The sequence below is a fragment of the Pristis pectinata genome, chromosome 8 (assembly GCF_009764475.1).
Source record: "Pristis pectinata isolate sPriPec2 chromosome 8, sPriPec2.1.pri, whole genome shotgun sequence".
NCBI classification, from domain to species: domain Eukaryota; kingdom Metazoa; phylum Chordata; class Chondrichthyes; order Rhinopristiformes; family Pristidae; genus Pristis; species Pristis pectinata.
Window position 1 is genome coordinate 33,532,745 of NC_067412.1, and position 12,116 is coordinate 33,544,860.

General features: G+C 42.6%; 1 protein-coding gene across 1 annotated transcript; it reads left to right on the plus strand.

Moving 5' to 3' along the window:
• The first annotated feature begins 4,015 nt into the window (after window positions 1–4,015).
• On the plus strand, window positions 4,016–5,232 carry LOC127573470 (hemoglobin subunit alpha-like). Its single transcript, XM_052021724.1, has 3 exons — window positions 4,016–4,152; window positions 4,405–4,612; window positions 4,885–5,232. The coding sequence occupies exons 1-3, from the start codon at window positions 4,058–4,060 to the stop codon at window positions 5,008–5,010; spliced, it is 429 nt and encodes a 142-aa protein (XP_051877684.1). The 5' UTR covers window positions 4,016–4,057; the 3' UTR covers window positions 5,011–5,232.
• Window positions 5,233–12,116: the final 6,884 nt, after the last annotated feature.

Sequence of the window (12,116 nt, forward strand, 5' to 3'; positions counted from 1 at the left end):
GACAAGTTTTTCACTGTACCTCAATATATGTGACAATAATAAACTAACTCCAATTCCAATTCCAAAATGATCCAAGTTTGTCCAACCTCTTCTTGCAGCTTTCTAATCCAGACAAGATCCTAAGGCACCTCTTCTGCACCTTCTCCAAAGCCGCCACATCCTTCCTATAAGGATGACCGGAACTGCACACAGTACTCCAAACATGGCCTAACCAAAGTTTTATACAACTGCAACATGGCTTCTCTTTTATACTCAACCCCCTGACCACTGAGGGTAAGTGTGCTGTATGCCTTCTTTACCACCCTATCTACTTGTGTTGCGCCTTTCAGAGACCTATGCACTTGCACCCCAAGATCCCTTTATATGTCAATGCTCCTCAGGGTCCTGTCAGTTACTGTGTACTTGCATTTGACCTTCTGGACTTCCAAAGTTCAGTTTTGTCCATATTAGACTCCATCATCCATTCCTCTGCCCACATTTCCAACTGGTCTATATTCCTGCTGAATCCTTTGACAACCTTCCTCACTATCCACAACTCTCCAATTTTGGTGTTGTTTGTAAACTTACTAATCAGCCCACCAAGAGTTTCATCCAAATCGGTTGTATATGTCACAAACAATAGATGCTTGTGGAACATCACTGGTCACAGACTTCCAATCAGAATACACCCCTCTGTCACTTTCTCTATCTTCTATGGCCAAGCCAATTTTGAATCCAACTAGCCAAGTGTTCTTGGATCCTGTGTGCCTTAATCTTCTGGATTCACCTACCATGAAGGACTTTGTCAAAAGCTTTACTAAAATTCATGTGGACATCATCCACTGCCCTGCCCTCATCAATCATCTTCATCATTTCCTCAAAAACAGCAATCAAGTTTGTAGGACATGACCTTCCCTGTACAAAGCCATACTGACTATCCTGAATAAGTCTATGGTTTTGCAAATGCAAGTAGTTCCTATCCCAAAGCATCTTTTCCAATAACTTCCCTACCACTGATATAAGACTACTGGACTCAAGACTGGGATGGGTAGATATGTAGACTGCAATGGAATCAAGGGTAACGGTGATCAGGTGGGAAAGTGGAGCTGAGGTCATAGAGCAGATCAGCCGTGTTCTTATTGAATGAACAAGCAATCTCAAGTGGCTGAGTGATCAAATCTTCCTGCTGTTTCTTATGTTCACATCATGAAATTCTGTTGTTGAAGGTGCTTATCTGAGCTAATCCCATTTGCTTGCATTTGGCCCATATCCATCTAAATCTTTAATATCCATGCACCAATCTAAATGTTTTTTAAACATTGTAATTGTACCCACCTCTGGTAGCTTGTTCCATACACCTACCATATTGTGCGTGGAAAAGTTACCCCTCAGGTCCAGTTTAAATCTTTCCCCACTCACCTTAAACCTAAGCCCTCTAGTTTTAGACTCCCCTACCTTGGGAAAAAGATTGTGATCATTCACCTTATCTAGGACTCTCATGACTTTATAAACCTCTATAAGGTCACCTTTGTTTTAGGATATCACTATTCTCTTGCCTGAATCCCTGAGCCTCCATGATCTTCTCCAAGGTAAATGCAGACAAGAAGTATTCATTTAAAAGCTCGCTCATCTCTAGTGGCTCCACACGTTGACGGCCACATTGATCCTTAAGGTTACTTATTCTCTCCCTAGTTACCCTTTGGTTCTTAATATATTTATAGAATCTCTTAAGATTCTCCTGTACCTTATCTGCCACAGCAATCTCATGTCCTCTTTTTGCCTTCCTGATTTCCCTCTAAGTCTATTCCTACATCCCTTCTACTCCTCAAGGGATCTGATTGATCTCAGCTGCCTACAACTGACATATGCCTCCTTCTTTATTCCTGATCAGAGCCTCTATATCTCTCATCAATGAGGATTTCCTCATCCTGCCAGCCTTGCCCTTCACTCTAACAGGAATATTAGTCCTGAACTCTCACTTTTAAGAGCAATCTACTTGCCAGACATCCTTCAACTGCCATCCAAATTAGCCTTGCTGCAATTTAGGACTTTAACTTGTGGACCTATCCTATCTTTTCCCATAACTATTTTAAAACTAATAGAATTATGGCCATGGGCCCCAAAGTGCTCCCCCACCGACACTTTAGCCATTTGCCCTGCCTCATTTCCCAATCAGAGGTCAAGTGTTGCCCCCTCTCTAGTAGGCCATATTGAGCTGTTCTATTCTTTTACTACATCTATTGACTCCTCCACTGCCTCTGATTAGTCACACTGTTTATTTGATGTCTAGCTATGGGTGAGCAGAATTTTGCTCCACCTGAGCTTTGGGAAGAACAAAAGCATTGGCTTTGGTTGCACATCTCTGATGTCAGACTACTGAGTCCGTCAGTCTTCCTTCCACTGTTTGACTGTGGTTCAGATTGCCTGTAACCTTAAACCTGAGCTGTGCTTGTGGCTGAGTTTCCTACCCTAAATGTGCCAGTCTAGCCTGTGTAGCATTGGCTCAGCTCACCCATGTCTATGTACCTCCTGACATATTCCAATGTTGCCCTGGCCACTCTCAGATCTTACACTCTCCATAAACTTGAGCTCAACCAAAATCCTTCTGCAGTACACTAATTCACATTATTTATGTGATTACAGACTTGCACTTTCCCTGGTCCAATATGTCTTGGTTTTAAATTTCCTATCTTTGTTTCCAAATTCCCCAAGGATCTATCCAATCCTGAACTTTATTGTATCCTCCAGGTCTCTGAGATAATCACATTCCATGAACTATTTTCCTCTTGCACATCACTGTTGATGTTTCCACTTCTAGCTGAATAACTCACATATTTTACCTAAACCTCTATTTATAATCTCTGAAAGAAACCCAATGTAAACATTGAATCGATTTTAGTCACTTGCCTTGATGTCTTTTTCCCTGAATAGCCTTGGAATCTATTACAAGCGTTATATAAACTAATTGTTTAAGTACTAGAGGACACGCATTTAAGGTTTGAGGGGGAAAGTTTAAAGCAGATGTGATGAGTAAGTGTTTTACACAGAGAGTGGTAGGTGCCTGGAATGGCTGCCAGGGGAGTGGGAAATGCAGATACGATAGTGTCGTTTAAGAGGCTGTTAGATAGACACATGAATATGCAGGGAATGGAGGGATATGGATCATGTGCAGGCAGAAGAGAATTAGTTTAATTCGGCATCATGTTTAACGCAGAGGTCAAAAAGGGCTTGTTGCTCTGCTGCACTATTCTGTGTTCAATGTGGAGGCATACAAAGCATAAAATAAAACCATTGTTTTCTGAGACATATGACTTTTACATATTTCCAAAATGTGTTTTCCTGGCACTTATTGAGTCCAACAACCGCCACTGCAACATAGTAAAAAAAAATAATGATTTTTATAGCAGATATTTACTAATTAAATAAAAGGTCAGCCTTTGTTGACATCCGATGGGGTTCAGGTAGTAAGGCATTTTTTTGTGTGGCTACATTTTAAAATTTTTCCCGGTCAGTTTCTGGAAGGATGCACAGCTCACTGTGTAGTATACACAACTGGGTGTCTTTTGAACATCTGAGAACCATGTCTGCCTGCACGCTGAGGTTAAACAGTTGTGAAATAAAAAGACTGAAGGTGGGGAGGGTGAATTTGAATGGGTGAATTCAAGGTCAAATCCAACCTGAATATCAATAAAATGAGTTAAACTGAATGATATTAGGGTCAGATTGGAAACACATATTGATTAAAGTATATTAATGTACATTTACTAATAATTTATATGACAATAAACTAGACCTTTGCAAGAGTGCTTTGAAGGAAATGTGTGGTAGGCGGAGTTTAGCTTTTCTGGAAGAGGATATCTTTGCTAACAGTTATATGTGAAACAGATAAATGGCTCTCCATTTGGTATTGCCTCTTATCATCACATGGATCCAATAGACCATTAGTCAGGGCCCACAACCAATGGCAAAAGTGGGGTGGGGGGGCAGATCTGCATAAATTGCAATAAATACTGGACGCACTGAGCCAGAGATATCTCGCAAGTGTTGAGAGATCTGAAAGAGTGAAAAGTCAGCAAGAATGGTGCTTTCAAGCTCCAACAGAAAGGTAATAGAAAGCCTGGGCAAAGAGCTAAGGGCAAATGCTGAAGCTCTGGGTGCTGATGCTTTAGCCAGGTAATTTTCTTAGATTTACATGATATTTGTTGCATTTTCAGCAATAATTTGTGATCGTTAACATTTTCTTTGCATTTCCCTGGAACACTGAGATCACCAGTTATTGTACAAAGACCTTCTCTGTGTAGAATCGAAGTTTTTCCAAAATAGTCTGATGGCTGGTCTCAAAATAATGGAATGTAATCCTAGGTGAGATTTAGTGTACAGTGTGTCTGCAAATGAACTCTGCCTTTATTTTCCATGTTTCTGAAGGTTGTTTGAGGTTCATCCTCAAACCAAGACATACTTCCCGAAGTTCACTGGCTTCAAGTCCTCTGATCAGCAAGTCAAAGATCATGGTCATCAGGTAATGACAGCTGTGGCGATTGCAACCGAAAACTTGGACAACCTGGGTAAACACATGGAAAAACTTGCCAAGACACATGGTAAACAACTTCTGGTGGATCCTCATAACTTTAACGTACGTAACTTTTTCACAAGTTCTGCCTTATTGTCATTGCACAAACCTTGATATTGTGATCAGATCAGCAACATTGCACTTTCAAGTTGATTTACTTGAAATTTTGACTGTCTGGAAGGGTAATCATGTTCAGCTCAACTGGGAATATTCTTTTTCCCTGTTCATTATACATAAGAGAGCAGTTAAGGTACAAACAACAAACACTCATTTAATGTGTAAAAAGAATGTGTTGAGAATATTAGCACCACCTCATTTTTTTTTTACTTTTACAGCTGTTCGCCGAATGTATCGCAGTCACCTTGGCCATTTACTTGCCCTCGTTGTCCCCTTCAACCCACTGTGCTGTTGACAAATTTCTTGAGTTGCTTGCATATGAATTGCGCTCTGACTACCGTTAAAGACACAATCAACAAACTGTGGTGGAAGACAGCAAGATCGTCATTTAAATCCCCACCTGCACGTTTTCTCAAGATGTTTGCTAATAAATCATTAGTCCTGTAAACACACTTATTGTGTTTGCTTTTGCTCTCATTCTTTAATCATTTCGACAATTTGTCATTGATGAATTTTTGACATAATTGGTAAACTGAGTGCTAAATAAACATCCACTTCTATCAATGCTTTGTAGTTTGCTGCGGCTGATTTCTTAAACATACTTAATTTTAGAATAAGAACGGTCAGGCGTGCCCACTAGCAAGAACACAAACAATATTGCGGAGTCTGTTTACCTATGTCATTAGATAACAACAAAGAGGAAGGAGAACTTGGTACATAAAGGCATTTAGCCATCATAAATGTCTGTTTGCATGGCAGTTACTTTTCCCCACTGCAAATGAATCAGGCTCACAGCAGAGCTTCCCTAAAAGCAAAACATCTGAAATAGGAAATCAAAGTCTCTCCATATGGCTCTTATACATTCAGCAACATATCAAGACTCACTACTCTAAAGCAAGTTTTACAGGTTAAATACAAGGATTTTGCTTTCCAAAACAGAGTTAACAATGCAGCTTTAAGTACTCAATAACCTCATTATAAAAACTCAATGTCTAATGGTAAATGAGAGACACAATCATCACTATCTCTCTCAAGATCTTTGGAAGTCCATAACAAGAGGTGAGGTAGAATATTCCAAACAAGATACTTCCATAATATCAAGCTGCTCTGTTCACAGAAGGAAAACTCACAGCTTGTAGGAGATATTAATGTTATTTGACCTGAACTCTTGAGCTTCCACGTCCTTCTCCACAGTATATACAGATGAAAAATACACATTTAAAACCTCACCCATCTTCCATAGCTTCATACATAGGTTAAAACCTATTTTAGGTTAACATCCTTAAGGGGACCTACTCTCTGCCCCATTACCCTTTTGCTCTTAATACATGTATAGAATCTTTTAGGGTTCTCCTTCACCTTATCTTGCCAGGGATATCTTATGTCCTCTTTTTTCCCTCCTAATTTCCTTCTTATGTGTATTCCTATTCCCTTTTAGTCACGAGACTCACTTGATCTCAGCTGCCTAAACTGACATTGCCTCAATATCCCTCAAATCCCAGGGTTCCCTAATACTGCTGGCCTTGTCCTACACTCTAACAGGAACATGCTGGCTCTGAACTTCTTGGAAATTCTTATTTAATGCCATCAAAATTAGCCTTGCCCTAATTTAGGACTTTAACTTGTGGACAGGTCTTATCTTTTTCCACAACTGTCTTGAAATTAATAGAATTATGGTCACTGTTCCCAAAGTGTTTCCCCCACTGACATTTCAACCACGTGCCCAGCCCTCATTTTCTAAATGGAAGTCAAGGGTAGCCCCTTCTCTAATAGGGCCATCTGTATATTGCTTCAGAAAATTCTCCAGGACAAGCTTATAACATTCTGGTCCACCTAATCCCTTAGCACTATGCAGTCCCAGTCAATATTAAGGAAGTTACGATTACCTGCTTTTACAACCCTATTACTCCTGCAGCTATCTGGGATTTCCCAACATATTTGCTCTTCTAATTCCTACTGACCATTGGGGGCCCTGTAGTATATCCCATCAAACTTTTTACACCTTTCTTATTTCCAAGTTCTACCCATATGACGTTGCTGCACATTCTCCACCAATATCCTCTCTAAGTACTGCTGTGACGTCCTACCCAATCAATATCGCAATTCTGTCATGCTGGAAGCATCGGTACTCTGGGACACCGAGCTGCCAGTTCTGCTTTTCCCTTAACCATAGACCATAAGATAGATATAGGAGAAGAATTAGGCCATTCAGCCCCTCGGGTCTGTTCCACCATTCAATCACGGCTGCGTTTGTTCCAACTCCCATCTTCCGCCTTCTCCCCATAACCCTTAACCCCTTATCAATCAAGAACCTATCAATCTCTGCCTTAACTACAACCAATGACTTGGCCTCCACAGCCCTCTGTGGCAATGAATTCCGCAGATTCACTACCCTCTGGCTGAAGAAACGCCTTCTCAGTTCAGCTTTAAAGGAGCTTGCTCTTGGATCCTAGACTCTCCAACTAACAGAAGCATTTTCTCCATGTACACTCCATCAAGGCCTTTCAGTATCCAATAGGTTGCAATGAGATCCCCTCTCATCCTTCTGAACTCCTTCGATTACAAGCCCAGAGACATCAAAAGCTCCTCATGTATTGTCCTTTTCATTCTTGAGATAATTCTTGTGAACTTACTCTGGACCCTCTCCAGGACGAGCACATCCTTCCTTAGATATAGGGCCCAACCTTGCTCACAATATTCCAAATGCAGTCTGACCAATGCCTTATAAAGCCTCAGCAGTACATCCTTGTTTTTATATCCTAGTTCTCTCAAAAATGAATCAGAGTCAGAATCAGAATCAGAATCAGGTTTATTATCACTGACGTATGTCGTGAAATGTGTTGTTTTGCGGCAGCAGTACAGTGTAAGACATAAAGACAAAAATTACCATAAGTAACGGAAATAAATAGTGCAAAAGAGGAAAGACAAGGTGGTGTTCACGGGGTCATGGACCATTCAGAAATCTGATGGCGGAGGGGAAGAAGCTGCTCCTGAAACATTGAGTGTGGGTCTTCAGGTTCCTATACCTCCTCCACAATGGGAGTAACGTGATTTTGATTCTGATTCCACTGTCTGCAGGAATTAATCTGATGATCCTTTGCTGCACTCCCTTTACACACGTATACATACCTTTTGGTAGGGAAACCAGATCTGAACACAATATTTTCAGGTATGGTTTTGCCAGGGGTACACCTCTAGAACAAGCTGTTTCTCTCTTGTACTAAAATCCACTTGCTAACATTGCATTTGCCGTCTTTACTACTGACTCAATCTGCAAGTTAACCTTATGGGAATCCTGAACTAGGACACCCGAGTCCCTTTGCATCTCTGATTACTGAATTTTCTCCCCATATATAAAGTATTCTACCTCTTTATTCTTCCTACCAAAGTACATAACCCCACACTTCCCCACATTATATTCCATCTGCCTCTTTGCCCACTCTCCCAACCTGTCCAAGTCATTCTACAGACTCCCTGCCTCCATGACACTACCTGTTCCTCACCTAACTTGGTATCGTCTGCAGACTTGGCCACAATGCCATCAGTTCCTTCACCCAGATCATTCATGTACAAAGTGAAAAGTTGCAGTCCCTACACTGATCACTGCAGAACTCCAATAGTCACTAGCAGCCATCCTGAAAAGGACCCCTTTACCCCCACTCTCTGACTTCTGACCATCAGCTAGTCTTCTATCCATGCTTGTCTCTAACACCATGGGCTCTTATCTTGTTTAGCAGCCTTGTGTGCGACACCTTGTCAAAGGCCTTCTGAAAATCCAAGTAAATGATATCCACCAACTCACCCATGTTTCTGTAATAGATATCATATCACAATCCCTGCCCTGAGTTTATCTGCCTGTCAGGCTTCTTACATTAAAATAAGTGCAGTTTGGCCTATCAGACCTTGCTCGCTCCCTGTCCTGCCCCTCCCAGACCTGCCTATTGGACTTGTTCACTTTAACCTCTATATTTACTTCAGTTGTCTCATTTATTACATTACCACATTGAGACCCACACCCCCTGCCAAACTAGTTTAAACCCTCCCGGGTAGCTCCAGCAAATCTCCCCACCAGGATATTGGACCCCTTCCAGTTCAGGTGCAGTGTGTCCCTCTTGTACAGGTCACCTCTGCCCCAGAAGAGATCCCAGCAGTCCAAAAAACTGAATCCCTGCCGTCTGGACCAGTTCTTCAGCCACACATTCACTTGCCCTATCCTCCTATTCCCACCACTAGGATATGGCACAGGGAGTAACCCAGAGATTACAACCCTGGGGGTTCTACCTTTTAACCTTCTGCCCATCCCTCTAAATTCACTCTGCAGGACCTCATCCCTTTGTCTGCTAGGTCGTTGGTGCCAATGTGTACAATGACCTCTGGCTGCTCGCCCTCCCACTCGAGAATGTTCTGCAACTGCTCAGAAGCATCCTTGACCCTGGCACCAGGGAGGTAACACACCATGTTGGATGCTCCCTTGCAGCCACAGAACCTCCTGTCTACCCCGCTAACTATCGAGTCTCCGATCACCGCAGCTCTCCTAGATTCCACCCTCCTCAGCTGTGCTTCAGAGCCAGTCATGGTTCCACAGACCTGGTTGCTGCTGCTACTCTCCTCTGAAAGGTCATTCCCCCAACAGTGTCCAAACGATATACTTGTTGGTGAGGGGAATGGCCACAAGGAAATCCTGAGCCCCCTGTCTACCATTTCTACCTTTCCTGGTGGTCACCCAACTAACTACCTGTTGCCTGTACCTTCACAGTGACCACTTCACTAAAGCACTTTATGATATCACAGATCCTCTGAAGTGAATCGATTGCAGCTCCAGCCACTCTGTGTGGCCAGTCAGGAGCTGCGACTGAACACACATCCCATAGATGTAATCACCGGCAACCCTGCAAGTTTCCCTGATCTCTCACGTTCTGCAGGAGGAGCACGCAGCTGTCCTGACTGCCATCTTTAAATCACTAAGACTACAGAGGAAAGAAGACGTTACCTTATCTTACTTTACCAATGCTCAGCCTCCTCACCAAAGCCTCTCTAAACAAAGCTTCAGACTTACAGCTCAAGCACAGCACTTCCACCTCCTCACAGCCACACTCAAAATGGCCATTCCACAAGAGCTCAGCTCACTAGGTCCATTGGGAATAAAAATCTGGGGACCACTGTAGGGGGCTGTGATGGATCAACCACTCAGCAATCCTGGCTGAAGATTCTTGCAAATGCTTCAGCTTTCTCTTTTGCACTGATGTGCCGGGCTCCCCCATCATTGAGAATGGGGATATTCATGGAGCCTCCTCCTCTAGTGAGTTGTTTACTTGTCCACTGCCATTCACGACTGGATGTGGCAAGACTGCAGAGCTTAGATCTGATCTGTTGGTTGTGGGATCACTTAGTTCTGTCTATTGCATGTTGTTTGTTTGGTATGCAAGTGTCCCGTCTTGCATCTTCACCAGGTTGACTCCTTGTTCTGAGGTATGCCTGGTGCTGCTCCTGGCATGCACTCCTGCACCTTTCATTGAGCCAGGGTTGATCCCCTGCTTTGATGTTGATTGTAGAATGGGAGATATGCGGGTCATGAGGTTGAGTACAATTCTGCTCCTGCTGATGGACTGCAGTGCCTCATGGATGGCCAGTCCTGAGATGCAGAATCAGTTCGCAGTCTTTGAAGGGAAGTTATTGGAAAGGATTCTGCAGCATAGGATTTACTCACATTTGGAAAAACATGGCCTTAGTATGGATAGTTAGCATGGCTTTGTGCAGGGCCAATCATGTCTTATAAACTTGATTGAGTATTTTGAGGAGGTGACCGAAGCTGATTGACGAGGGTAGGGCAGTGGATGTCGAGTACATGGATCTTAGTAAAGATACCTCATATAGGCTGATCCAGAAGATTAAGATGCATGGGATACATGGTGACTTGGTAGATTGGATTCAAAACTTGTTTGGCCATAGAAGACAGAGGGTAGTGTTGGAAGGGTGTTATTCTGACTTGAGGTCTGTGACCAGTGGTGTTCCACAGGGATCAGTGCTGGAACCTCTGTTTCCAGTTAGAGAACACACAGTCAGAAACAATCCGCATAAAACATTGAAATATTACTACTTGATCTTTGGCCTACATATTTTAATTTCCATTATAAGAGTACTAACAATGGAACATAAAACCTAGAAATTCCTTTTCTTCATTTTCATGTACGAAACCAGTAATGTGTAGCTCACTAATGCTATTGAAAACAAGTAGACATAGGCTCAGTATCTAATGCGACTCATTGTAAATCATGCCTGCGTTCTCTAGAGTGGCAAGATGTTGTTTTAGCTTCAGAGTGAACACATGAACCGACGACCCTCAATATCACACAGTTACTATGTCTTCAGCGTACAACTTGACTTCCTGACCAACAGATGGCAATCAATAAGGATAGGCAGCAACATCTCTGCCATGGTTATTTTCAACACTGCCACCCCATTAGGCTGTGTTTTCAGCCCCCTAATCTACTCCCTATGCACTCACAAATGTATAGCCAGATTCTGTTCTAACTCCATCTAAAAGGTCTAAAAGTTTGCAGATGATACCACCTTAGTGGGCTAAATCTCAATGAATCAGAGTACAGGAAGGAGATAGAGAGCTTAGTGACATGGTGTCATTGACAATAACCTTTCCCTCAATGTCAGCAAAACAAAAGAGCTGGTCTTTGACTTCAGGAAGGGGGTGGTGCACATGCTCCTGTTTACATCAATAGTGCTGAGGTCAAGAGGGTTGAGAGCTTCAAGTTCCAAGGAGTGAACATCACCAATAGTCTGTCCTGGTCCAACCATGTAGACACCATGGCCAAGGAAGCTCACCAGCGCCTTTACTTCCTCAGGAGGTGAAAAGAAATTTAGCATGTCTCCTTTGAACCTCACCCAATTTTTATCAATGCACCAAGAGAAGGCATCCTATTGACAAAGAGAGATGTTATGGATACAATGGGAGGTGAGGACCTTGATTCAATCACTATCACTAAAGAGGTAGTGATGAGCAAACTAGTGGGCCTAAAGGTGGACAGGTCCCCTGGTCCTGATGGGATGCATCCCAGGGTACTGAAGGAAATAGCAGAAGTTATATTAGAGGCGTTTCTGATAACTTACTAAAATTCTCTGGACTTTGGTTAGGTCCTGGCAGATTGGAAGACAGCGAATGTCACACCACTGTTTAAAAAAGGATGTAGGTAAAAGGCAGGTAACTATAGGCCAGTTAGCTTAATGTCTGTGGTCGGGAAAAAGCTTGAAGCTATCATTAAGGAAGAAATAGTGAGACATCTGGATAGAAGTAGTTTCCATCAGGCAGACACAACATGGAAGGGCAGGTCCTGTTTGGCAAATTTACTGGAATTCTTTGAGGATATAATGAGCACAGTGGATTGAGGGGAACAGGTGGATGTTGTTACTTGGATTTCCAGAAGGCGTTCGATGGGGT